At 46.9% G+C, this 27,744-nt stretch overlaps 2 protein-coding genes across 2 annotated transcripts in view; one reads left to right on the top strand and one right to left on the bottom strand.

The window, feature by feature from the left end:
- The window catches only part of STAG3 (STAG3 cohesin complex component), a 127,447-nt gene extending 126,433 nt beyond the window's left edge, over positions 1–1,014 (bottom strand). Inside the window, exon 1 of the mRNA XM_073622889.1 lies at positions 839–1,014. Within this exon, the coding sequence (XP_073478990.1) occupies positions 839–1,014 (176 nt within the window). The remainder of the gene's footprint in view (positions 1–838) is intronic.
- A 6,267-nt stretch (positions 1,015–7,281) lies between these two features.
- Positions 7,282–27,744, top strand: part of GPC2 (glypican 2) — a 108,487-nt gene continuing 88,024 nt past the window's right edge. The window contains exon 1 of the mRNA XM_073622888.1: positions 7,282–7,641. The gene's annotated coding sequence lies outside the window, so the exon portion shown is untranslated. The remainder of the gene's footprint in view (positions 7,642–27,744) is intronic.

The raw sequence follows: 27,744 nt of genomic DNA, 5'->3' as shown, positions 1-27,744 counted from the left end.
TCACCCCCCTGCCAAGTGCCCCAAATAGCAAGCCTCTTGCAAAAAAAAAGTGTAAAAATTTTTTTTTTTAAATGTACAGAATATCGGCACACAATATCGGCTATCGGCCTGAGAAGTGGCTGAAATATCGGTATCGTATTAGCACTGAAAAATATAAAGGGATATCAGTCGATCCCTATTAGAAACATACGCCTCTAAATGCACCAATAAATGGAGTTTATGCTCCGAAATTGGCATTTTAAAGCTGGATTTTTTGGTCAGCTTCTGGCAGAAACAACCAGTGTAGATGGGAGTATTTCAACACATCTGTGTGCATAAGCCCATACATATGGAGGGTGGTTGGGAGACATAAGCCCATACATATGGAGGGTGGTTGGGAGACATAAGCCTATACATATGGAGGGTGGGTGGGAGACATAAGCCCATACATATGGAGGGTGGTTGGGAGACATAAGCCCATATATATGGAGGGTGGTTGGGAGACATAAGCCCATACATATGAAGGGTGGTTGGGAGACATAAGCCCATATATATGGAGGGTGGTTGGGAGACATAAGCCCATACATATGAAGGGTGGTTGGGAGACATAAGCCTATACATATGGAGGGTGGTTGGGAGACATAAGCCTATACATATGGAGGGTGGGTGGGAGACATAAGCCTATACATATGGAGGGTGGGTGGGAGACATAAGCCCATATATATGGAGGGTGATTGGGAGACATAAGCCTATACATATGGAGGGTGGGTGGGAGACATAAGCCCATACATATGGAGGGTGGTTGGGAGACATAAGCCTAAACATATGAAGGGTGGTTGGGAGATTACAAACTGCTTACATATTTTCTCCTGGCTCTTCTTCCACCTCGGGTTCTCTGCCTTCTGCATGAGGTGAGCTAGAACTGACGGAAGAGCCTTGTGAGCGAATCCTGCGAACCGGTGAAGGAGAGGAGGAGCTGCTTGAGAGATGTGATGGCGTATCCAAAGAAGAGCCAGAGAAGCGCAGAGATGACATGTCTGCAGGTAAGGAGCTGTAAGAGAGACAAATAGGAGCATATCAATGCTATGATCAACAAACTCAAAATATATTACCATGTGGTAATTGGAAATAGCAAAAAACAGAGGGTCATCCAATGCTTCGGTAACACCCGATCTTTCTTAAAGTGGAACTTTACCCATAAAAACTTAAAAAAAAAGTTTTTTTTATCAACAAGGAACATACATTTCACATTAATAATTATGCTAACAACATTAGTGTGTGCTGTAAATTTCCTCCAGCATTGCTCCTGTTTCTTCTTGCTGAAGGCTGCCATTTTGCTGAAGCCCAGAGCCCCTGAGCGGCAGTAAATCTTTAGGCTGTCAGGAGATCGGCCTCTACAATTTACGCACAGTGCCAGTCCGAAGTCATCTAGCAGGACTTTATTTTCGGACTAATCTTGCACTTTAAAGTGTATTTAAAGCTGAACTGTGGGCACAAAAAAATCTTCCTCTTAAAAGGAGTTGTAAAGGCAGAAGGTTTTTTATCTTATACACTATACACTGTCCATTCTATACACTGAGATAAAAAAAAAAAACCTTCTGTGTGTAGCAGCCCCCCCACCAGCACCCCCTAATAACCTACCTGAGCCCCTTCTCTCTCTTCAGAGATGTACACGTTCCCTATCAGCCATCCAGGACACTCCTCCTGATTGGCTGAGAGAGTAGTGGCGCCATTGGCTCCTGCAGCTGTCAATCAAAGTCAGTCAGCCAGGGGAGAGATAGGGGCGGGGCCAGGTCGGGGCTCCATGTCTGAATGGTTACATGGAGCTCTGACTCGGCTTGGGTGCCCCCTGTAGCAAGCTGCTGGCTGGGGGGGCACTCAAAAGAGGGAGAGGCCAGGAGATCAGAAGAGGGACCCCGAGAAGAGGAGGATCCGGGCTGCTCTGTGCAAAACCAACTACACAGAGGAGGTAAGTATGACATGTTTGTTGTTTTATTTTTTAAATGAGCTTTTACAATCACTTTAAATATATTTCCCAAATAGCCCCAGAGGATGCAAATCCACTTTAAGTGGACGAATTGTCTTGCCCAGGTAAAACACCAATGACACCCTCCCTGTGCTGCATGTAGTCTTTGCACAGAGCAGAGTGTGGGAGAAGCTCAGTAGCTCCACCCACTACAGGCTGTCTGCAGAAAACTACAGGAGGGGGCGGAGACAAGACCAGTCACCCTGCACAAGGAGAGAGGGCAGCAGTGATTGGTCTTCATTACAGGAAGCTCCTGTACAGATTAAAGTAAGAATTCATATGCCTCTTATATTTAGACAATATTTGCCTATCCCAAAGTTACATTTAAAGCAGAGCTTGCACTGCATTCAAAGTCTGCTTATGGTAATATTAAACACTTCAGCCCCGAATGACCGGGCCATTTTTTGCGATTCGGCACTGCGTCGCTTTAACTGACAATTGCGCGGTCGTGCGACGCTGTACCCAAACAAAATTGACATCCTTTTTTCCCCACAAATAGAGCTTTCTTTTGGTGGTATTTGATCACCTCTGCGGTTTTTATTTTTTGCGCTATAAACAAAAGAAGAGCGACAATTTTGAAAAAAAAAAAAACACAATATTTTGTACTTTTTGCTATAATAAATATCCCCATTTTTTTTAAAAAAAAGCAATTTTTTTCTCAGTTTAGGCCGATATGTATTCTTCTACATATTTTTGGTAAAAAAAAAAAAAAAAAAAAAAAAAAATCGCAATAAGCGTATATTGATCAGATTGCGCAAAAGTTATAGCATCTACAAAATAGGGGATAGTTTATGGCATTTTTATTATTATTTTTTTTTACTAGTAATAGCGGCAATCTGCGATTTTTATTGTGACTGCGACATTATGGCGGACACATCGGACACTTTTTTGGGATCATTGGCATTTATACCACAATCAGTGCTATAAAAATGCACTGATTACTGTAAAAATGACACTGGCAGGGAAGGGGTTAACACCAGGGGGGCGGTGAAGGGGTTAACTGTGTTCCCTGGGAGGTGATTCTAACTGTAGGGGGAGGGGACTGACTAGAGGAAGCGAAGAGGAACACACAATCTGTCACTCCTCTCAGAACAAAACACGGATTTGTGTGTTTACACACACACTTCTGTCTTCTGTCCCTCCTGCTCGCGATCACTCGTGGCCAGCGGTCATTGCGACCGTCGGCCGCCGCGAAACATCGGCACCCCCCGCTATGCAGCGCACGCGCGCCTGCTATCCCGATCTCGCGAGTCAGCGTATAGCTACGACGGTTCGCGGGATCGTGCCGACCTGCCGCAGTATAACGACGACGGCTGGTCAGCAAGCAGTTAAACACTCAACTATTTTTATAATAATGCATCCAGATTTAACCAACACACATTGTCCAGCAAATAATTTCTTTGGTTTTTGGCCCAAATGCTTATAAATCGCTAAGTTTTCCCACCTCCAGCTCCATCAGCGCCACTTCCCCAAACTTCCTGCCAGGGATCAGAAGGTGCAGCCATCCATGTACAAGCTTCTAGGAGTAAGGAAGCATTAGCGGAGGAGTGTCTTGCCATCCTATGCTTCATGTCTGTGTGTTTGTGGGGACGCCCACAGGGCAAGCAGCACACAGCTGGGGGGAGAACACACAAGTTTGACTCCATAAGGCCCCATTCACACCTCAGCATTTTGTAGCTGGAGGAAAAAAAAAAAAAAAACATTTGTTCTCTATGGAGTTGCTCCAAGTCACCTGAAGCTCATAAAAAGTTCTGGAGCTTTTATTGTAGCTCGAATCGGGCAGATTTGAACGTTTTTGGCGCCTTTTTATTCCAATAGAAATGAATAAAGACACACCGTTCAGCAGATTTGTGCACTTTTCTGTTCAAATAAAAAATAAATAAATAAAATTGTAATAATATATGAATAAATAAATGAAAACTAAATACACAAATAGCTAAAAATCATCATACATAAATAAAATAATTAATATGTAATAATACATACTGTAAATAAATTAACCCCTAGCCTTAATAATATTATTTATTCAATATATTTTTATCTATTTTATTATTAATAATAATAATAATATTATTAATAATAATAATAATAATAATAATAATAATAAACACCCAAACCCGAACAAGAAAAATAAATTAATATTAATATTTATTGTTAGGGTGTTTAGTTATTTATTATTATTATTATTATTATAATTTTTATTTTTTTTAAAGGTTAGGGGTTAATTATTTATTTACTATAACTTTGTATTTATTTATTGATTTTATTTATTTGTGTATTTATTCTAGTAGTAGTAGTAAAGCAGAGTTCCGCCTGCAAAAAAAAGAATAAAAACAAAAACGCCGGAAAAATGCTCAGGTGTGAATGCACCCTAAGACCCTTGCAAGATAAAAAAGCCACCCCAAAGCTTCATTAACATGAGCTCTGAGGCCCTACGCTGAGAACTAGTTATCTGTCTATGTGGCCGGCAAATCATGTAGGTCTATGGCAGTGGTTCTCAACTCCTGTCCTCGGGACCCACTAACAGGCCAGATTTTAAGTATTACCTGGGGAGATGCAGGCTAGAATACTGCAATCACTGAGCAGCAAATGATATCACCTGTGATGTTACATAGTAGGTGAGGTTGAAAAAAGACACAAGTCCATCCTATGTGTGTGATTATATGTCAGTATTACATTATATATCCCTGTATGTTCTTGAAACTATCGATTGCTCCCCGCTGAGACCACAGCCTGTGGAAGGGAATTCCACATCCTTGTCGCTCTTACAGTAAAGAACCCTCTACGTAGTTTAAGGTTGAACCTCTTTTCTTCTAATTTTAATGAGTGGCCACGTATCTTGTTAAACTCCCTTCCGCGAAAAAGTTTTATCCCTATTGTGGGGTCCCCAGTACGGTATTTATAAATTGAAATCATATCCCCTCTCAAGCGTCTCTTCTCCAGAGAGAATAAGTTCAGTGCTCGCAACCTTTCCTCATAGCTAAGATCCTCCAGACCCTTTATTAGCTTTGTTGCCCTTCTTTGTACTCGCTCCAATTCCAGTACATCCTTCCTGAGGACCGGTGCCCAGAACTGGACAGCATAATCTAGGTGCAGCCGGACCAGAGTCTTGTAGAGTGAGAGAATTATCGTTTTATTTCTGGAGTTAATCCCCTTTTTAACCACTTCAATACCGGGCCTATTCTGGCACTTCTCTCCTACATGTGAAAATCATCGTTTTTTTGCTAGAAAATTATTCAGAACCCCCGAACATTTTTATATATATATTTTTTTAGCAGACACCCTAGGGAATATAATGGCGGCCATTGCAACTTTTTTATCTTGCACGGTATTTGTGCAATAATTTTTCAAACGCCTTTTTTTTTTTTTAGAAAAAAAAAAAAACGGTTTTGTGAATTAAAAAAAAAAACAAAAACAGCAAAGTTAGCCCAATATTTTTGTATAATGTGAAAGATGATGTTACGCCGAGTAAATTGATACCTAACATGTCATGATTTAAAATTGCGCACACTCAAGGGAATGGCACCAAACTTTGGTACTTAAAAATCTCCATAGGCGACCCTTTGAAAATGTTTACAGGTTACCAGTTTAGAGTTACAGAGGAGGTCTAGTGCTAGAATTGTTGCTTGCGCTCTAACGCATGCGGCAATACCTCACATGTGTGGTTTCAACGGCGTTTGCATATGTGGGCGGGGCTTGCGGGTATGTTCGCTTCTGAACGCGAGCTACCGGGGACAGGGGCGTTTGACATTTTTTTTTTTTTTTTTGCTTAATTTTTTTTATTTTTACACTTTTCTTTACATTTTTTTTTTCTTTTTGATCACTTTTATTCCTATTACAAGGAATGTAAACATCCCTTGTAATAGGAATCTATTGTGACAGGTCCTCTTTATCATACCTCCCAACATTTTGAGATGGGAATGAGGGACACCTACTAGCAAACGTATGTAGGCATGGGACACGCCCCCTGCCACACCCTCTTAAAGGAGAATTAACCAAAACAAAAAGGCTAATTAAATCCGCAAGAGCTTTTTTTTTTTAACACTACTATTCCTTTATATTGGCTTTTAACATTTTCAAATACACCAATTTAGAATTTGGATGAAAGGTTTAGCACTTGGAAACACTTTTTTAAAGATAAAAAAAGTGCATTTTATATACACCTATATGGATCAGACCAAAATGAGGGACAAATGAGGGGGAAAGAGGGACAGAGGGACATTGCTCCAAATCAGGGACAGTCCCTCGAAATCAGGGACAGTTGGGAGCTATGTCTTTATGGAGAGATGTGGAGTCAATAAGACCCCGCATCTCTCCTTCAGGCTGGAAAGCATGAGATTGGAAAAAAAAAAATCACCGATCTCATGCTGACAGCCGCGATCGTGGCTTTGTTTACTTCCATTATGACGTCACTTTCCGGGCGTGACGTCATAATGTCGCGCCTGGGCCTCTGACGGTCATAGAGATGACTGGTGACCATGTGGTCACAGGAAATCTCTTTCGACGTCATCCGGCGCCGGCCGATTCTTTCTCCGGGCCCCCTATGGCACAGGAGAGCCCAGAGAAGCACCGGATGGTGGCGGGGGGGGGATAAGAACGATCAAGCAACGTTCTTATCGTGCACAGAATCGCCGGCTAGAAAGATTGATATTTGAATGATGCCTGTAGGTATTGAAGTGGTTAATGCATGCCAATATTCTGTTTGCTTTGTTAGCAGCAGCTTGGCATTGCATGCCATTGCTGAGCCTATCATCTACTAGGACCCCCAGGTCCTTTTCCATCCTAGATTCCCCCAGAGGTTCTCCCTCCAGTGTATAGATTGCATTCATATTTTTACCACCCAAATGCATTATTTTACATTTTTCTACATTGAACCTCATTTGCCATGTAGTTGCCCATGTATTTCAGTTATCTTGCAAACCTGGCCTGTTAGTGGGTCCCGAGGACAGGGGGTTGAGAACCACTGACCTATGGGGATGCAGCGTCTGCACGGACACAGCGGCTCATCCTAATGACGGGTGTTTGGGGGTGAACAGCCCTATATACACACATCGTCTGTGCAGAGCCTGGCCTAAATCCTCAAGCCAGGCCAGCACCCGGGAGACCATCGCCTTATTTCTTTTGAAAACAGACTTTTTTTTTTTTTTTTTTTTCATTTTTTAAGAGTAGATCACAACAACAGATCGTGACAAATAGACTGGCTGAGTCACACAGTTTACAATAAAGAAGGCGGTGTGAGAGGTTGGTAAGCTAGCTGATGATACATCGCTGCTAACATTTAGAGCAGGTTGAACATCACAGATCCTGGTGTACAGGCCAGGGTAGTTTACAACAAAAAAGGCATTAACCCCCCGAGGTCCGACCTGTCAATAGAAGTCTTTAGAAGTCAGAAGGGGTCAATAGAAGAAGTCAATAGCAGATTCACAATCCAGTGAGCAGTCAGACCCAGGAGGTATGATTTGGGGGAGAAGGGGATCCAGGCATCCAATACCTGATGGATAAATACATGAAACAGATTGCCAAAATGGTAAACTAGATGGGCAATGCCAGTTGATATGCTGAAGAGCCTAACTGTTTTTTACAAGATCATCTTTTGATAGAAACGCAAACTACATAATCAGCGGGCACTATACTGGGTAAGTGATTCATCAGCATTCAAGTCATCTTTAAATAACATTGAAATTAGTATGGGCCCCATCCTAAAATTGCTTCCAAAAGCTAAAGGTTTTTTTTTACCTTAAAGTGGAGTTCCACCTTGACATTTTTTTTCTCCATAATCAGACTTGTTTAAACCTATAAAGAAACATTTGGAGGAAAAAATTTTTTTTTTTTATACTTACCAGAAACGCCCTGTTGCTATGTAGTCCTCCTAATCTGCCACTTCCTGGTCCGCGGAGCTCCTCGTCACTTCCTCCCTCGCCTGTGCTCCTATCAAAGTCATCATTTCCCAGGAGTCTGTGGGCAATACTGTGAGCAAAAATCGCGTTATTTCCCCAACAGGAAATGACGCGCTTTATGGCGGTTGCCATAACAACGCAGTGGGACCATCCTCCGTCGCCGCCTGTTGTTATGGCAACTTTAGAAACAATCGGCACTACGGGCGCCGGTGAATCGCACATGCGCCAGATCGAGAGGTGCATGCTGGTAACTCAGAGCTTATCCCGGAAGAGTTATCGATTGGGCTTCACATGCCCGCAATCATGATGGCAACGGCCAGAACAGGAGGTACAAACTTGTGAGTATAAAATATATATTTTAGCAACATCCACTATTAAACTTTTATAATAGTTTTTTTTTATGTAATAATGTATTATGCTCGGATCAATTTAAAAAAAAAAAAAAAACGTGGCCGGAACTACGCTTTAAAGGGGTTGTAAACCCTCGTGTTTTTTCACCTTAACCGCTTCAGCCCCGTAAGATTTTACCCCCTTCCTGACCAGAGCACTTTTTGCAATTCGGCACTGCGTCGATTTAACTGACAATTGCGCGGTCGTGCAACGTGGCTTCCAAACAAAATTGATGTCCTTTTTTTTCCCACAAATAGAGCTTTCTTTTGGTGGTATTTGATCACCTCTACGGTATTTATTTTTTGCGCTATAAACAAAAAAAAGAGCGACAATTTTGAAAAAAAAACGCAATATTTTTTAATTTTTGCAATAATAAATATCCCCCAAAAATATATAAAAACATTTTTTTTCCTCAGTTTAGGCCGATATGTACTCTTCTACATATTTTTGGTAAAAAAAAAAAAAAAAATCGCAATAAGCGTATATTTTTTGGTTTGCACAAAAGTTATAGCGTCTACAAAACAGGGGATAGTTTTATGAATTTTTATTATTCATTTTTTTTACTAGTAATGGCGGCGATCTGCGATTTTTTTATTGGGACTGCGTCATTATGGCGGACACATCGGACACTTTTGACACTATTTTGGGACCAGTGTCATTTATACAGCGATCAGTGCTATAAAAATGCACTGATTACTGTGTAAATGACACTGTCTGGGAAGGGGTTAACCACTAGGGGGCGATCAAGGGGTTAAGTGTGTCCTAGGGAGTGATTCTAACTGTGGGGGGGGGGGGGGGGGATGGGCTTCAACTCAAATAACAGCAATCACTGCTCCAGATGATAGGGAGCAGTAGCTCCCTGTCATGTTACTAGACAGAACGGGGAAAAGCCTTGTTTTTTCATAGGCACTTCCCCGTTCTGCGGCTTCGTGACACAATCACTGAGAGACCAGCGCACATCGAGTCCGCCGGTCCCGCGGGCACGGTCATGCCTGCTAGCCCCGGCTCTTAAAGGGGCCGTACAGGTACGCCCATTTGCCCACCGCTGCCATTGTGCTGACGTATATCGGCGTGCTGCGGTCGGCAAGTGGTCAATGCATCCTATGCATTAAGGTGAAAAAAACACCAGGCAGTCACTGCCCATCCCCCCCCCCCCATTTTACTTACCTTTGCCCTGGAACTTCATCCGGCGGGGGAAGCGCTCTTCCTCTGCTCTTGATTGGATATATTGATAGCAGCGCAGCCATTGGCTCCCGCTGCTGTCAATCAAATCCAATGATGCGAGCGCTGGGGGGTCGGGGCCGAGTACGGCGTTCATGTCTGTGGACGCAAATGCCGGACTCGGGAGCGTGCCCGCAAGGTAACCCCTTCGGGAGAGCGCTTCTCGTAGGGGGTCATCTGATGCGGGGAGGAGCCACAAGAGCCGCCGGGGGATCCCAGAAGAGGAGGTAGGGGGCGACTCTGTACAAAACGAGCTGCACAGTGGAGGTAAGTATGACATGTTTGTTATTTTAAAAAAAAAAAAAAAAAAGTACTAGTTACTTACCGGTAACTGTCTTTCTGGGAAATCTTCCAGGACGGCACACCTGAGAGATGAGAGGCTCCTCCCCACAGGAAACACAATCAATCAACAGCTGTTTTAAGTCCACACCCTTCCCCCTGATCCTCAGTTTGTAGAGAAGTAACTCCTGAACCTGGTTCACAAGGGAAATCATTCCTCATAGGCACTCACCTTCTAGTGTTCTAAAATTTTCCCTCCTCCAACGGGTGGGAAGTAGGCCTGCCGTCCTGGAAGATTTCCCAGAAAGACAGTTACCGGTAAGTAACTAGTACTTTTCTCAAGTCATCTTCCAGGACGGCACACCTGAGAGGATAATCAAGTACCTCAGGCCTACCTTAGGGTGGGACCACTGCAAGACTCTCTTGGCGAACCTCGGTTCTGCAGTAAGCTTTACCTTCACTCCATATGCTTGATGAAGGTATCTTAGCTGGATCATGCGGCTGATCTGCCGGTCTACTCCACCGGTGTCCCTGCCTTCTCTGTTTCGGATGCAGGATCTAGGTGGAGTGGGCTCTTAAAGATGGAATCAGAAAACATGTTAAACTTGTAGGTTATCAATGTTGTCTGTCACACATCTACCAACAATGGCCTACTCTGCCTATAGGTGCTGTTTAGAACCACTAAAAAGGATTAATCGGAGACCTGTGTTGTAAGACAAGGACACTACATTGATCCATAAGGGGGCCTGTCTTAACACAACCCTGTCCAGGGAAATAAAACTGCCAAAAAAGGGGGGCCCCTGACAGACAACCCCTTTTTGTTTAAATATAGGTGGAAGGGGAAAAAATGCCTTACCTACCTCTTTCCCATCTGAGGTGGTTTAGGCACACTCGCTCCTCTGCACCACTTGTCCACCATACAGCATCTCTGATGTAGGAGGGAGCTGTGGCTGGTGTCTTTAGCAAAAGCTTCTGGGCTATTTGAATCCAGACCCCAGGGGAGATTATCTCAAATGCCCAGAAACCATCTGGCTGGGATTGGGGATTTTTGACTCACCGTTGTCGTCTTCCCCTTTTTCCACAGCCACCGGGCTTGCTTTTCCATCCTTATGGTCCACACGCAAGGAGGATAGCCGCCAAAGTGACCCCCCCCCCACAACTGCTGTCCCTTTAGGGAGCTGCAAGGTTAGGCTGTGTCCTGCTCTGTCCAGTCAGTATATAGACATGGGGGGGGGGCAATGCCGTACGTTCCTCATTCCCATGAGGTGGTTTAGGCAGACATTCACCATAGTAAACTGGTGCCTCCTCGAAAGGAGGATGTGGGCGCCTGCTCCTGCTGACTCTCAGCCTTCCCTTCTGGGTAAGAACGCGGGTCGTTCAGGCGGTGCCCTCTCCAGCAGCCCACGCGAGCTACCAGGGACCCAGGAGTCAGGGGATACGATCCCCCTGGAAAGAACCGACGGCCAGCACCCCCGTCTGAAAAGGACTTCCGGACAGGTAAGGGGGGGGGGAGACAGGATAAAGGCCCCTGAAGTTCTGGGGACACCACTGTACCCAGGGGCCTTCAGCTCTCAGGGGGGCTCTTCCAGTTTCTGCTGCCCCCCCCTGAGGAAAGGATAGGGGAACCCCCCGGGAAGGATAAATATATCCCGCCAGACCCAGAGGCTTCCCAGGCATTTGGTCCGGTGTCTTATCGAATTCAGTCCCCTATCATATAGTGTCCTCCCTGTACTGCGCAGGCGCAGTACGGAGGACAAAAGAGACGCCGAAAGTCTCCGAAGTTCAACAGCTGATCGTCAGCTGTACACGGCGCCTGCGCATTTATTCTTACCCTATGTCCAGGATCATTCCCTACTATCCAAGTGGACATAGAGTTAGAATAAATATTTGCCGAGCGCAGCGAGGCCGTGCCCGAAGCGTGGCGAGCGAAGCGAGCCCGCGAGGGGCCCTCTTACACTGCCATCGCTAACAGGTGCCCGAGCGCCGTGTACAGCTGATGGTCAGCTGATCAACTTCGGGCATTTTCGGCATCTCCTGCTCCTCCGTACTGCGCAGGCGCTGCGCCTGCGCAGTACGAGGCGGACACTATCTGATACGAGGACACTATATGGCAGAACACCGGCTCCCAGGGGGAGACCACCAGCCCCAGGCTTCGGTCATTTGGAAAAAAAAACAAACAGTTTCGCCGTGTAGGGAGAAACACAATCAAAAACTGAGGATCAGGGGGAAGGGTGTGGACTTAAAACAGCTGTTGATTGATTGTGTTTCCTGTGGGGAGGAGCCTCTCATCTCTCAGGTGTGCCGTCCTGGAAGATGACTTGAGAAAACACGATCCTTTGCAATCACTTTAAGTCCTCGTTCACACTGAACACGGCTTTGAAATTTTGCAAGTTCATCTGAGCTCGCACGATTTCAAAGCTGCATTTCAGTTCAACTTCGGAGGGTGACTTAAAAGACTTCTGTGCGGGTTCATGCACAGATGTGTCTATTGAAATCGCCCCCAGAAGTCGCCAAAAAGTAGCGCAGGAACTACTTTTGGAGATTGGTGCAGCGGCGCAAAGTAGACGTCGCACCGATTTGGACACTCCTATTCCCGGCAATAGACTGCGATTTGTCATGCGATTTGACCTGTCAAATGGCGCCGAGGAGAACGCTCCGATGTGATTCTCTGCTTAATGGCCCGTACTCACGATCCGAAAATCGTATGAAAAATACAGTTTTCGAAACGATTGTTCGATAATCTGATCGTTAGTACAGAGCTTTTTCGATAGCCGATCATGACAGTTCATCCGATATTATTCGAACAGACAAGCGCAAAAAATTCTCCTCGTACGATACCAGACCGTACGATTTTCGTTTAGTCAGTACAGTTGTCGTCCGCAAATACAATATAAATACATTACAACACATGACATCACTTACGATTTTTTTTTTTTTCTGCCGTACGAGAATTTTCGTGACTTTAGTAACTTATTCAATCTCCACTTGCGACTCGTAAGCGAAAAAAAGTCGGACGATCTGCCGTTCGATTTTCTGATCGTGTGTAGGGGGCATTAGGCTCTGTTTACACCTGACTGAATGTAAAAATATATCCGCGCTTAGTGAATAAAAAATAAGAAACCAGCAGCTGTGCACTATAAGGCAGATATTGGTCACAAAAGAAAAATATAAAGTGCAGTGCCAGGACATGCGATTCATGAGAACACAATGATTGTGAATGGCGTGTGACTAACTGTACAGTGCAAGTGTGCAATAATGCAAAGTGCAATAATCAGTTATAACATATGTGCAATGTTAAATCAATCAAATTAATTTAAAGTTCAAAAAAGTTCAATAAAAAAAAAAAAAAAATAGTGAAAAAGAAAAACAAAAAAAAAAAGTAACACCAGCTGCAGCCGCTTGTTTTTTTAGCTTTTTTTTTTTGTTTGTTTTTTTTTTCAGTTGAGCTTTTTTGAAGCGGCACCATTCATTTGAATGGGCCTCCCTCTGCTCTAAAAACAATCCAAAAGAAACTCATGTACAAAATCTTGGTACAGAGCGTTTGCGATTTTTGCCAGCATTGAAGCACGATTTGTCGCAGGACAATCATCCCGTGTTTGGGGTGCCATTAAGAAATAATGGCATCGCAAACGCGTTCTGCTGCGATTCTGGAATCCCAGCGATTCCTCCCGCGATCCGAATCGCCTAGGTGTGAATGGAGCCTTAAAGGGGTTGTAAAGCCTCATGGTCATTCACCTTAATGTATTCTATGCATAAAGGTGAAAAACCTTCTGTGCTGCAGCCCGCCCCCCCCCCACCACCACCTCTCGTTTCCTTACCCGAGCCCGATCCGGTCCAGCGATGTGCATGGGCGCAGCCGCTGTCTCTCTTCTCATTGGACAGATTGACAGCACAAAATTGCATATTTTTTTTTTTATATGTACTGTGATTCTGTACTTGCCGAATATGCTACAGAAATCCCCCCCCCCCCCCCCCCCACTGAGTCTGGCTGCATCCATTTTAACTGTGGGCAGCTGAAGCTGCTGCCTGTTCACTTCCTGGATTCACACAGACACACACTTCCAGTTATGCAGCTCTCATTGGTCCTCTTATGACTCACCTCTCATCCCTTCCTGGCAAACTCTCAGGAGAGTGAGAGAGAGAGAGAGCTGTGCATGATGTCATAAGCCTAGGCTAATGACCAGACAGGAAACAGGAAGTGGGCTGTATAAGGGATTTACTGGCAGAAAAACAATGTTTTACTATCCAAAGTTAAAATAACAACAAGAGCAGAAGATTTAATATACGGAAAGATGAAAAAATGACTGAAGTTTCGCTTTAAGTAAATATATTAGGGCTCATTTACACTTGCTTTGTTCTCTGAAGAGCGATCCACATTTGGACTGCTCTTCAGAGAGCATTTGACAGGCAGTGAGGAGGCATTACCTTTTAACCACCTAAGTGGCACACCATCGCGCTGCAGCCACACGTGTTCTGCACAGTTCTGTGCAGCTCAGATCAGTTGAATGGGTCACGTTCTGTGGACGGTGATGCACAATGAGCCATGCAGGTGGGTTTAATTCCTGCTGCAGCAATGTGTACACCCCCCCCTGCCCCCCGCCCCCTGGCTGCTGCTTTCCCAGAGTGAGAGCCAATAAAAACACAGCTTAACCGCAGAGTTTTACTGCCCCCCAACTGCAAGTGTAAGGCCCCTTTCACATGACTGGTGACGTTTTGGACATTCGGCTCAGAGGATTTCTAAGCCCCCCGGACTCCTAACGAGGACACCGGGCACTTTACCCCCTTCCTGCCCAGGACAATTTTCAGCACTGTCGCTGTTTAAATGACAACTGCGCGGTCATGCTACACTGTGCACAAACAGAATTTTTATCATTTTGTTCCCATAAATAGAGCTTTCTTTTGGTGTTTTTTATTTTTTGCTAAACAAATAAAAAAAAATAAAAAAATACTAAAATTAAAAAAAAAAAAAAAAAAAATTTTTTTTGTTTCTGTTATAAAATTTTGTAAATAAGTAAGTTTTCTCCTTCACTGATGGGCACTGATAAGGCGGCACTGATGAGGTGGCACCAATGAGGTGGCACTGATGGGCACTGACAGGTGGCACTGATATGCAGCACCAATGGGCATTGATAAGCGGCACTGATGGGCACTGAGAGGAGACACTGATGTGCACTGACGATGGGCACTGGTAGGTGGCACTGATATGCAGCACTGATGGGCATTGATAGGCGGCACTCATGGGTGGCACTGATGGGCACTCATGGGCACTGAGAGGCGACAATGATGGGCAGTGAAAGGCTGCACTGATGGGTACTTATGGGTAACACTGATAGGGGGCACTGATAGGGGGCACTGATAGATGGCATTGATAGGCATCACTGATGGCACTGGCAGGCATTGGGGATGGGCACTGATTGGCAGCTGCCTGGGCACTGATTGGCATTTCCCTGGTGGTCTAGGGTGGCATACCTGGTGGTCCTGGTGCTCATCCGAGGGGGGCTGTGCTGATAAACAATCAGCACAGACCCCCCCCCCGTCAGGAGAGCAGCCGATCGGCTCTCCTCTACTCGCCTCTGTCAGACGCGAGTGAGGAAAAGCTGATCAACGGCTCTTCCTGTTTATATCGTGATTAGCCGTGATTGGACACAGCTGATCACGTGGTAAAGAGTCTCCGGTGTAGGCGTGTGTCAGACTCACACACCGCACCACCGATCACCGCGATGCGCGCCCCCACGGCCGCACGAGAGCGGTCGTTCTGGGAGGCCGTCATATGACGTCCACATAGAACAAGAGCCGCTCCGCCCCCCCCCCCCCCGTCATTTGACGGCCGGCGGACGGGAAGCGGTTAAAGAGAAATTCCGGGTATGGATATTTTATCCAGCTTGTATGGAATGTATGGAAAGCTGGAAATCAATGAAAGAAAACCCCACTACCCCAGTGATCTGCACTTCCGGGTTCTGTGCTGAGCGGCTGTCCTGCTACATTGTGAACAAGGAAGGTTGGCTGCTGGGCGCGGGAGCCATTCAGGAGAGGCGGAGAGCATAACGACGGGTCCAACCAAAGGCGACACAAAGAAACAGGTTAGCTTTAACCACTTGATCTCCGGAAGATTTAACTCCCCTTTCTTGACCAGGCCATTTTTTTGTGATACGGCACTGTGTTATTTCAACTGACAATTGCGCGGTTGTGCGACGCTGTACTTAAATAAAATCAATGCCGATTTGAAAAAAATAAATAAAAAAAAAAAAAAACAATATTTTTTACTTTCTGCTATAAAACATATCCAATAAAAAAAAATGTAAAAAAAAAAAAATCTAATTTCTTCATCAATTTAGGCCAATATGTATTCTGCTACATGTTTTTGGTAAAACAAAAAAAAAAAAAAATCATAAATAAATAACCGTATATTGATTGGTTTGCGCAAAAGTTATAGCACCTACAACCTATGGCATAGATTTATTTATTTTTATTACTAGTAATGGTGGCAATCAGCGACTTATAGTGGAACTGCGATATTCCGGCGGACAATCGGACACACTTTTGGGGGACCAGTGACACTAATACAGTGATCAGTGCTAAAAAAAATAGGCACTGTCACTGTACTAATGACACTGGCAGGGAAGGGGTTAACATCAGAGGCAATCAAAGGGTTAACTGTGTGCCTAGCCGGTGCTTGACCTAGGGGAAGACACAGATCCATGTTCCTGCTTTGCAGAGACACAGGAATCCATGCCTTTCTTACTGGCAGAACGGTGATCTGCCTTGTCTACATAGGCCAGCGGTTCTCAACGACTTTCCTCAGGACCCACCAACAGTGAGGAACGAGCCCGCTGGCGGCAAGCACTCGCGCATGCTAGCCAGAAGTGCAGGATCATGTTTATACTGTATATATGTGATCCTGCACACAATGGCCACCTCGGGGGGGAGGGGGGGGGCTCTGTGTGCCTATTGACACACACACCCTAGGTGTTTTCCCAGTGCTAAACCTTTCATCTGATTTCTAAATGGCTGCATTTGTAAATTTTAAAAGGCAATATAAAGGAATAGTAGTGGTAAAAAAAAGCACTTGTGGGTTTGATTAAACTTTCACACTGAGTCGCTTCTAAATTGCCAGGAAAACATTGAGAGCGCTTTTGAAGAGCTTTCCATTCATTTCAATGGAGAGGGGCGTTTTGTCACCACCCTGCCAGCCCACTGCCCCAGTGTGAAAGCATTCATTGAGTTTAATGGAAATAGTTTTTCGTGAGCTTTTTAGGTGTTTTTTTTTTTTTTTTAGCGTGAAAGCGCCTCGGTGTGAAAGGGGTCTAATTCTCCTTTAAGGGGGTGTGGCAGGGGGCGTGTCCTATGCCTACATACATTTGTTAGTAGATGTCCCTCATTCCCATCTCATAATGTTGGGAGGTTTGGATTTTGCCCTCTCCAGTCTACATTGCCTGGACACCACAAGTATAAAATACAAGGCAACATGGCGGTACACACGGCACCCATCCCCCACACAGTATAGGAATGTCTTCTATGTAATCCCTCCATACAGGATAATAATAATACTAATCCATGGGACAGACACTCACAGGCAGAGGAAGCCTTCAGCAGACTCAACAGACCAGACAATACTATCTGATCACCTATACAGACCAGACATACTATCCGATCACCTATACAGACCAGACAATACTATCCGATCACCTATACAGACCAGACAATACTATCCGATCACCTATACAGACCAGACATACTATCCGATCACCTATACAGACCAGACAATACTATCTGATCACCTATACAGACCAGACATACTATCCGATCACCTATACAGGCCAGACATACTATCCGATCACCTATACAGACCAGACAATACTATCCGATCACCTATACAGACCAGACAATACTATCCGATCGCCTATACAGACCAGACAATACTATCCGATCACCTATACAGACCAGGCATACTATCCGATCACCTATACAGACCAGACAATACTATCTGATCACCTATACAGACCAGACAATACTATCTGATCACCTATACAGACCAGACAATACTATCCGATCACCTATACAGACCAGGCATACTATCCGATCGTCTATACAGACCAGACAATACTATCCGATCACCTATACAGACCAGGCATACTATCCGATCACCTATACAGACCAGACATACTATCCGATCACCTATACAGACCAGGCATACTATCCGATCACCTATAGAGACCAGACATACTATCCGATCACCTATACAGGCCAGACATACTATCCGATCACCTATACAGACCAGACATACTATCCGATCACCTATACAGACCAGGCATACTATCCGATCACCTATACAGACCAGACAATACTATCTGATCACCTATACAGACCAGGCATACTATCCGATCACCTATACAGACCAGGCATACTATCCGATCACCTATACAGACCAGGCATACTATCCGATCACCTATACAGACCAGACATACTATCCGATCACCTATAGAGACCAGACATACTATCCGATCACCTATACAGACCAGGCATACTATCCGATCACCTATACAGACCAGACAATACTATCTGATCACCTATACAGACCAGACATACTATCCGATCACCTATACAGACCAGACAATACTATCCGATCACCTATACAGACCAGACATACTATCCGATCACCTATAGAGACCAGACATACTATCCGATCACCTATACAGACCAGACAATACTATCCGATCACCTATACAAGACAAGCCCCAATATTCCATACACAGGATCCAATCCTCACAATGATATTATACACAGTATACATAATACATGGACACCACATGGGACACCAATACAAAGTACCATCCAGCATAGAGGTACACTCTGTGCCCTTCCCCCACACTGTGATGGGTCAAAGTGGAGTAAATCTCCTCCACACACACAATGTCTGCACTCCATAATAATAATAATAATAATAATAATACAGCACCATGAAGACGTCACTTACAGCAGAGGGCGCCCTCAGGACTCAGTGAGATCTCCTCTTCAGTCTTCTCCCCTGTCACCTCACACTCCACTCCACAGAGCCCCGCCCACCTCACCTCTCTTCTCCAATCACAATTCGGTACACCCCCTGCTCCGCAGTTAACCATTGCAGCAAGCTCCGCCTTCTTCCACTCACACACAGCAACACGCTGAACAGCCAATCCCATCATTCGCTATAATCTCCCAGCAACAGGTATAAGCCCCGCCCATGAGGCGCATTAATAGCCAATAGCATGATAGGAATTTTAAAAAGTGGCTCCATCTTTGTTCTGGTTGCTGTGTTGGTGAAGTGCATAGAAATAATGGCTGAGCTGTTGTCATGGATACAGCAGAGGCCTGTGAGCTGGAGAAGGTGGTGGTGTGATATTCGTATCTGCGTCCCGGCTTGTGGTATTCGTATCTGCTCCCTCCACCCGCTGTATTCGTATCTGCTCCCTCCATCCGAGGTATTCGTATCTGCTCCCTCCACTGCTGTATTCGTATCTGCTCCCTCCACTGCTGTATTCGTATCTGCTCCCTCCACCCGCTGTATTCGTATCTGCTCCCTCCACTCGCTGTATTTATATCTGCTCCCTCCACCCGCTGTATTCGTATCTGCTCCCTTCACCCGCTGTATTTATATCTGCTCCCTCTACCCGCTGTATTCGTATCTGCTCCCTCCACCCGCTGTATTCGTATCTGCTCCCTCCACCCGCTGTATTCGTATCTGCTCCCTCCACCTGCTGTATTCGTATCTGCTCCCTCCATCCGCTGTATTCGTATCTGCTCCCTCCATCCGCTGTATTCGTATCTGCTCCCTCCACCTGCTGTATTCGTATCTGCTCCCTCCACCTGCTGTATTCGTATCTGCTCCCTCCATCCGCTGTATTTGTATCTGCTCCCTCCACCTGCTGTATTCGTATCTGCTCCCTCCATCCGCTGTATTCGTATCTGCTCCCTCCACCTGAGGTATTCGTATCTGCTCCCTCCACCCGCTGTATTCGTATCTGCTCCCTCCATCCGCTGTATTCATATCTGCTCCCTCCACCTGCTGTATTCGTATCTGCTCCCTCCACCTGCTGTATTCGTATCTGCTCCCTCCATCCGCTGTATTCGTATCTGCTCCCTCCACCTGAGGTATTCGTATCTGCTCCCTCCACCCACTGTATTCGTATCTGCTCCCTCCACCTGCTGTATTTATATCTGCTCCCTCCAACCGCTGTATTCGTATCTGCTCCCTCCACCTGCTGTATTCGTATCTGCTCCCTCCACCTGCTGTATTTATATCTGCTCCCTCCACCCGCTGTATTTGTATCTGCTCCCTCCACCCGCTGTATTTGTATCTGCTCCCTCCACCCGCTGTATTCGTATCTGCTCCCTCCACCCTTAGGTATTCGTATCTGCTCCCTCCACCCGAGGTATTCGTATCTGCTCCCTCCACCTGAGGTATTCGTATCTGCTCCCTCCACCCGCTGTATTCGTATCTGCTCCCTCCACCTGCTGTATTCGTATCTGCTCCCTCCACCTGCTGTATTCGTATCTGCTCCCTCCACCTGCTGTATTCGTATCTGCTCCCTCCATCCGCTGTATTCGTATCTGCTCCCTCCACCTGAGGTATTCGTATCTGCTCCCTCCACCCACTGTATTCGTATCTGCTCCCTCCACCTGCTGTATTTATATCTGCTCCCTCCAACCGCTGTATTCGTATCTGCTCCCTCCACCTGCTGTATTCATATCTGCTCCCTCCACCTGAGGTATTCATATCTGCTCCCTCCACCCGCTGTATTCGTATCTGCTCCCTCCATCCTCCGTATTCGTATCTGCTCCCTCCACCTGCTGTATTTGTATTTGCTCCTTCTACCCGCTGTATTCGTATCTGCTCCTTCTACCCGCTGTATTCGTATCTGCTCGCTCCACCCGCTGTATTTGTATATGCTCCCGCACCTGTTGTAGTCGTATCTGCTCCCTCCACCCGCTGTATTCGTATCTGCTCCTTCTACTCGCTGTATTCGTTTCTGCTTCATCCACCTGTGGTATTCGTATCTGCTCGCTCCACCCGCTGTATTTGTATCTGCTCCCTCCACCCTTAGGTATTCGTATCTGCTCCCTCCACCCTTAGGTATTCGTATCTGCTGCCTCCAACCGCTGTATTCGTATCTGCTCCCTCCACCCGAGGTATTCGTATCTGCTCCCTCCACCCGCTGTATTTGTATCTGCTCCCTCCACCCGCTGTATTTGTATCTGCTCCCTCCACCCGCTGTATTCGTATCTGCTCCCTTCTACACGCTGTATTCGTATCTGCTTCCTCCTTTTTGGTTGTAACATGACAAAATGTGGAGAATTTCTAGGGGTATGAATACTTTTTCAAGGCACTGTATATGTCACACCCACAATATACACACTGGGGGAGGATTTACTAACACTGGAGGGTGCAAAATCTGGTGCAGCTCTGCAGAGAAACCAATCAGATTCCAGGTTTTATTGTCAAAACTTAAAGGGGGATTCCGGCCGTAAAAAAAAAAAAGTAAAAGTCAGCAGCTACAAACACTGTAACTGCTGACTTTCAATAAGTAGACTTACCTGTCCTGGGTGCCCGCGATGTCCTCCGCCCGAGGCCGACCCGTCCCTCGGCTCTCGGGTCCTGGCACCGCCATCCTAAGTAAGGGAAACAGGCAGTGGAGCCTTGCGGCTTCACTGCCAGTTTCCTACTGCACATGCGCGAGCGGCGCGGCGATCTGTGAATGGCCCTGTGGTTTTCTGGGAACACACACAGTTCCCAGAAGGCAACGGGGCCGCTCACCGAGGAGAAGAACACGCCGCGGAATAGGAAGAGGCAGATTAGGAAGACTGCCTAGCAACAAGGGTTCAGGTAAGTTTAAAAAAACATTTTTTTTAAATGTTTTTTTTTTTTTAATTTTTATAGGATTTTTCATGCAATTTTTTATCTCAGGGTGGCCCTCCACTTTAACTGAACAAGCTGAAGTTGGAAGCCGATTGGCTGCCATGCACAGCTACACCAGATTTAGCAGAGCTCCCAACTGTCCCTGATTTGGAGCAATGTCCCTCTGTCCCTCATTCCTCCTCATCTGTCCCTCATTCCTCCTCATCTGTCCCTCATTCCTCCTCATCTGTCCCTCATTCCTCCTCATCTGTCCCTCATTCCTCCTCATCTGTCCCTCATTCCTCCTCATCTGTCCCTCATTCCTCATCTGTCCCTCATTCCTCCTCATCTGTCCCTCATTCCTCCTCATCTGTCCCTCATTCTTCCTCATCTGTCCCTCATTCTTCCTCATCTGTCCCCCATTCCTCCTCATCTGTCCCCCATTCCTCCTCATCTGTCCCTCAGTCCTCCCCATCTGTCCCTCATTCCTCATCTGTCCCTCATTCCTCCTCATCTGTCCCTCATTCTTCCTCATCTGTCCCTCATTCTTCCTCATCTGTCCCTCCTTCCTCCTCATCTGTCCCTCCTTCCTCCTCATCTGTCCCTCCTTCCTCCTCATCTGTCCCTCCTTCCTCCTCATCTGTCCCTCCTTCCTCCTCATCTGTCCCTCCGTCCTCCTCACCTGTTCCTCATTCCTCATCTGTTCCTCATTCCTCCTCATCTGTCCCTCATTCCTCCTCATCTGTCCCTCCTTCCTCCTCATCTGTCCCTCATTCCTCCTCATCTGTCCCTCATTCCTCCTCATCTGTCCCTCCTTCCTCCTCATCTGTCCCTCCTTCCTCCTCATCTGTCCCTCCTTCCTCCTCATCTGTCCCTCCTTCCTCCTCATCTGTCCCTCCTTCCTCCTCATCTGTCCCTCCTTCCTCCTCATCTGTCCCTCCTTCCTCCTCATCTGTCCCTCCTTCCTCCTCATCTGTCCCTCCTTCCTCCTCATCTGTCCCTCCTTCCTCCTCATCTGTCCCCCCTTCCTCCTCATCTGTCCCTCCTTCCTCCTCATCTGTCCCTCCTTCTTCTTCATCTGTCCCTCCTTCCTCCTCATCTGTCCCTCCTTCTTCTTCATCTGTCCCTCCTTCCTCTTCATCTGTCCCTCCTTCCTCTTCATCTGTCCCTCCTTCCTCTTCATCTGTCCCTCCTTCCTCTTCATCTGTCCCTCCTTCCTCTTCATCTGTCCCTCCTTCCTCTTCATCTGTCCCTCATTCCTCCTCATCTGTCCCTCATTCCTCATCTGTCCCTCTTTCCTCCTCATCTGTCCCTCCTTCCTCCTCATCTGTCCCTCCTTCCTCCTCATCTGTCCCTCATTTTGGTCTGATCTATATAGCTGTATATAAAATGCACCTTTTATCTTTCAAAAAGTGTTTCCCAGAGCTAAACCTTTTATCTAAATTTCTGCATTTGTACATTTTAAAAACCAATATAAAGGAATAGTAGCGGTAAAAAAAAGTCCTTGTGGATTTAATAAACTTTTTTTTGGTTAATTCTCCTTTAAGGGGGTGTGGCAGGGGGCGTGTCCTATGCCTACATACATTTGTTAGATGTCCCTCATTCCCATCTCATAATGTTGGGAGGTTTGGATTTTGCCCTCTCCAGTCTACATTGCCTGGACACCACAAGTATAAAATACAAGGCAACATGGCGGTACACACAGCACCCATCCCCCACACAGTATAGGAATGTCTTCTATGTAATCCCTCCATACAGGACAATAATAATACTAATCCATGGGACAGACACTCACAGGCAGAGGAAGCCTTCAGCAGACTCAACAGACCAGACAATACTATCCGATCACCTATACAGACCAGACATACTATCCGATCACCTATACAGACCAGACATACTATCCGATCACCTATACAGACCAGACATACTATCCGATCACCTATACAGACCAGACAATACTATCCGATCACCTATACAGACCAGACATACTATCCGATCACCTATACAGACCAGACAATACTATCCGATCACCTATACAGACCAGACAATACTATCCGATCACCTATACAGACCAGACAATACTATCCGATCACCTATACAGACCATCTTTGTTCTGGTTGCTGTGTTGGTGAAGTGCATAGAAATAATGGCTGAGCTGTTGTCATGGATACAGCAGAGGCCTGTGAGCTGGAGAAGGTGGGGGTGTGATATTCGTATCTGCTTCCCGGCCTGTGGTATTCGTATCTGCTCCCTCCACCCGCTGTATTCGTATCTGCTCCCTCCACCCACTGTATTCGTATCTGCTCCCTCCACCCGCTGTATTCGTATCTGCTCCCTCCACCTGAGGTATTCGTATCTGCTCCCTCCACCCACTGTATTCGTATCTGCTCCCTCCACCCGAGGTATTCGTATCTGCTCCCTCCACCCGCTGTATTCGTATCTGCTCCCTCCACCCACTGTATTCGTATCTGCTCCCTCCACCCGCTGTATTCGTATCTGCTCCCTCCACCCGCTGTATTCGTATCTGCTCCCTCCACCCGCTGTATTCGTATCTACTTCATCCACCTGTGGTATTCGTATCTGCTCCCTCCACCCGCTGTATTTGTATCTGCTCCCTCCACCCGCTGTATTTGTATCTGCTCCCTCCACCCGCTGTATTCGTATCTGCTCCCTCCACCCTTAGGTATTCGTATCTGCTCCCTCCACCCGAGGTATTCGTATCTGCTCCCTCCACCCACTGTATTCGTATCTGCTCCCTCCATCCACTGTATTCGTATCTGCTCCCTCCACCCACTGTATTCGTATCTGCTCCCTCCATCCACTGTATTCGTATCTGCTCCCTCCACCCGCTGTATTCGTATCTGCTCCCTCCACCCGCTGTATTCGTATCTGCTCCCTCCACCCGCTGTATTCGTATCTGCTCCCTCCACCCGCTGTATTCGTATCTGCTCCCTCCACCCGCTGTATTCGTATCTACTTCATCCACCTGTGGTATTCGTATCTGCTCCCTCCACCCGCTGTATTTGTATCTGCTCCCTCCACCCGCTGTATTCGTATCTGCTCCCTCCACCCTTAGGTATTCGTATCTGCTCCCTCCACCCGAGGTATTTGTATCTGCTCCCTCCACCCACTGTATTCGTATCTGCTCCCTCCACCCGCTGTATTCGTATCTGCTCCCTCCACCCGCTGTATTCGTATCTACTTCATCCACCTGTGGTATTCGTATCTGCTCCCTCCACCCGCTGTATTTGTATCTGCTCCCTCCACCCGCTGTATTTGTATCTGCTCCCTCCACCCGCTGTATTCGTATCTGCTCCCTCCACCCTTAGGTATTCGTATCTGCTCCCTCCACCCGAGGTATTCGTATCTGCTCCCTCCACCCACTGTATTCGTATCTGCTCCCTCCATCCACTGTATTCGTATCTGCTCTCTCCACCCGCTGTATTCGTACCTGCTCCCTCCACCCGCTGTATTCGTACCTGCTCCCTCCACCCGCTGTATTCGTATCTGCTCCCTCCACCCGCTGTATTCGTATCTGCTCCCTCCACCCGCTGTATTCGTATCTGCTCCCTCCACCCGCTGTATTCGTATCTGCTCCCTCCACCCGCTGTATTCGTATCTACTTCATCCACCTGTGGTATTCGTATCTGCTCCCTCCACCCGCTGTATTTGTATCTGCTCCCTCCACCCGCTGTATTCGTATCTACTTCATCCACCTGTGGTATTCGTATCTGCTCCCTCCACCCGCTGTATTTGTATCTGCTCCCTCCACCCGCTGTATTCGTATCTGCTCCCTCCACCCTTAGGTATTCGTATCTGCTCCCTCCACCCAAGGTATTCGTATCTGCTCCCTCCACCCACTGTATTCGTATCTGCTCCCTCCATCCACTGTATTCGTATCTGCTCCCTCCACCCGCTGTATTCGTACCTGCTCCCTCCACCCGCTGTATTCATATCTGCTCCCTCCATCCGCTGTATTTGTACCTGCTCCCTCCACACGAGGTATTCATATCTGCTCTCTTCACCCAAGGTATTTGTATCTGCTCCCTCCACTTGTGGTATTCATATCTGCTCCCTCCACCCGTGGTATTTGTATCTGCTCCCTTCATGCGCATACATCTCCTTAACAGCAGTGCAGTTTTCTGTGTGGGTGGTTGCAGTTGCAGGAACAGGTGCACAAACAGGAACAGGTGCAGGAACAGGAACAGGTGCAGGTGTGGAAACAGATGCGGGAACTGGTGCAGGAACGGGTGCAGGAACAGGTGCAGGAACAGGTGCAGGAACAAGTGTGGAAACAGATGCGGGAACTGGTGCAGGAACAGGTGCAGGAACAGGTGTGGAAACAGATGCGGGAACAGGTGCAGGAACAGGTGCACAAATAGGAACAGGTGCAGGAGCAGGTGTGGAAACGGATGCGGGAACTGGTGCAGGAACAGGTGCAGGAACAGGTGCAGGAACAGGTGTGGAAACAGATGCGGGAACAGGTGCAGGAACAGGTGCAGGTGCAGGAACAGGTGTGGAAACAGATGCGGGAACTGGTGCAGGAACAGGTGCAGGGACAGGAGCAGGTGCAGGAACAGGTGCAGGAACAGGTGTGGAAACAGATGCGGGAACTGGTGCAGGAACAGGTGCAGGAACAGGTACAGGAACAGGTGCAGGAGCAGGTGCAGGAACAGGAACAGGTGTGGAAACAGATGCAGGAACTGGTGCAGGAACAGGTACAGGAACAGGTGCAGGAACAGGTGCAGGAACAGGTGCAGGAGCAGGTGCAGGAACAGGAACAGGTGTGGAAACAGGTGCAGGAACAGGTACAGGAACAGGTGCAGGAACAGGTGTGGAAACAGATGCGGGAACAGGTGCAGGAACAGGTGCAGGAACAGAAACAGGTGCAGGAACAGGTGCAGGAACAGGTGCAGGAACAGGTGTGGAAACAGATGCGGGAACTGGTGCAGGACCAGGTGCAGGACCAGGTGCAGGAACAAGTGTGGAAACAGATGCGGGAACTGGTGCAGAAACAGGTGCAGGAACAGGTGTGGAAACAGATGCGGGAACAGGTGCAGGAACAGGTGCAGGAACAGGTGTGGAAACAGATGCGGGAACTGGTGCAGGAACAGGTGCAGGAACAGGTGCAGGAACAGGTGCAGGAACAGGTGTGGAAACAGATGCGGGAACTGGTGCAGGAACAGGTGAAGGAACAGGTGCAGGAACAAGTGTGGAAACAGATGCGGGAACTGGTGCAGGAACAGGTGTGGAAACAGATGCGGGAACAGGTGCAGGAACAGGTGCAGGAACAAGTGTGGAAACAGATGCGGGAACTGGTGCAGGAACAGGTGCAGGAACAGGTGTGGAAACAGATGCGGGAACAGGTGCAGGAACAGGAACAGGTGCAGGAACAAGTGTGGAAACAGATGCGGGAACTGGTGCAGGAACAAGTGTGGAAACAGGTGCAGGAACAGGTGCAGGAACAGGTGCAGGAACAGGTGCGGTCACCCAGTGGCAACCACCCACACAAGCCTTAGAGCCTGTGTTTGCATCAGAACGTATTTTCTTTTCCATGTCAGGACTTTCAGGTCAATGAGAATCCTAGAAGCAGATTGGGGCAGGCTAGGTGGAGGTCCAGTGCAGCTGAGATGAAGCTGTCAGGACTGATTCACATCACTGATTTGCATTAATGCATGACAACACACATTGGATGCCTTGGTACCATGTGATCCTATTTATTTTGAATGGCACCCTAACCCACTTGTTGTGCAGTGCAGTCAGCGCCAACACACTAATGTGCCCTGCACTGCTAAGAACAGGACATGCACTCTCTGCACTACACTACAACACCATCTGACTTGGGGCACATTGAGTTGTCATTCAGAATGTATGGCACCACATTACAGCAGCACAGTGTGCATTACAAGCAGCTGCAGCAGTTTGGATAGTTTTACCCCATTTACTGGCTGGAGGACATTCAGCCTCATCCAGCCCTTTCTGCCACAGCCTGTCACTGGTCCACCCCTTTTATTCATTGGATTTAAGGTGTTTGTTGCCCCAGCATTTCATATTCCTGATATATGCCTGCTGTACCATGT

Source organism: Aquarana catesbeiana, linkage group LG03 (genome assembly GCF_042186555.1).
Source record: "Aquarana catesbeiana isolate 2022-GZ linkage group LG03, ASM4218655v1, whole genome shotgun sequence".
Classification (NCBI taxonomy): Eukaryota; Metazoa; Chordata; class Amphibia; order Anura; family Ranidae; genus Aquarana; species Aquarana catesbeiana.
This window is presented reverse-complemented; position numbering and strand designations above follow the sequence as displayed.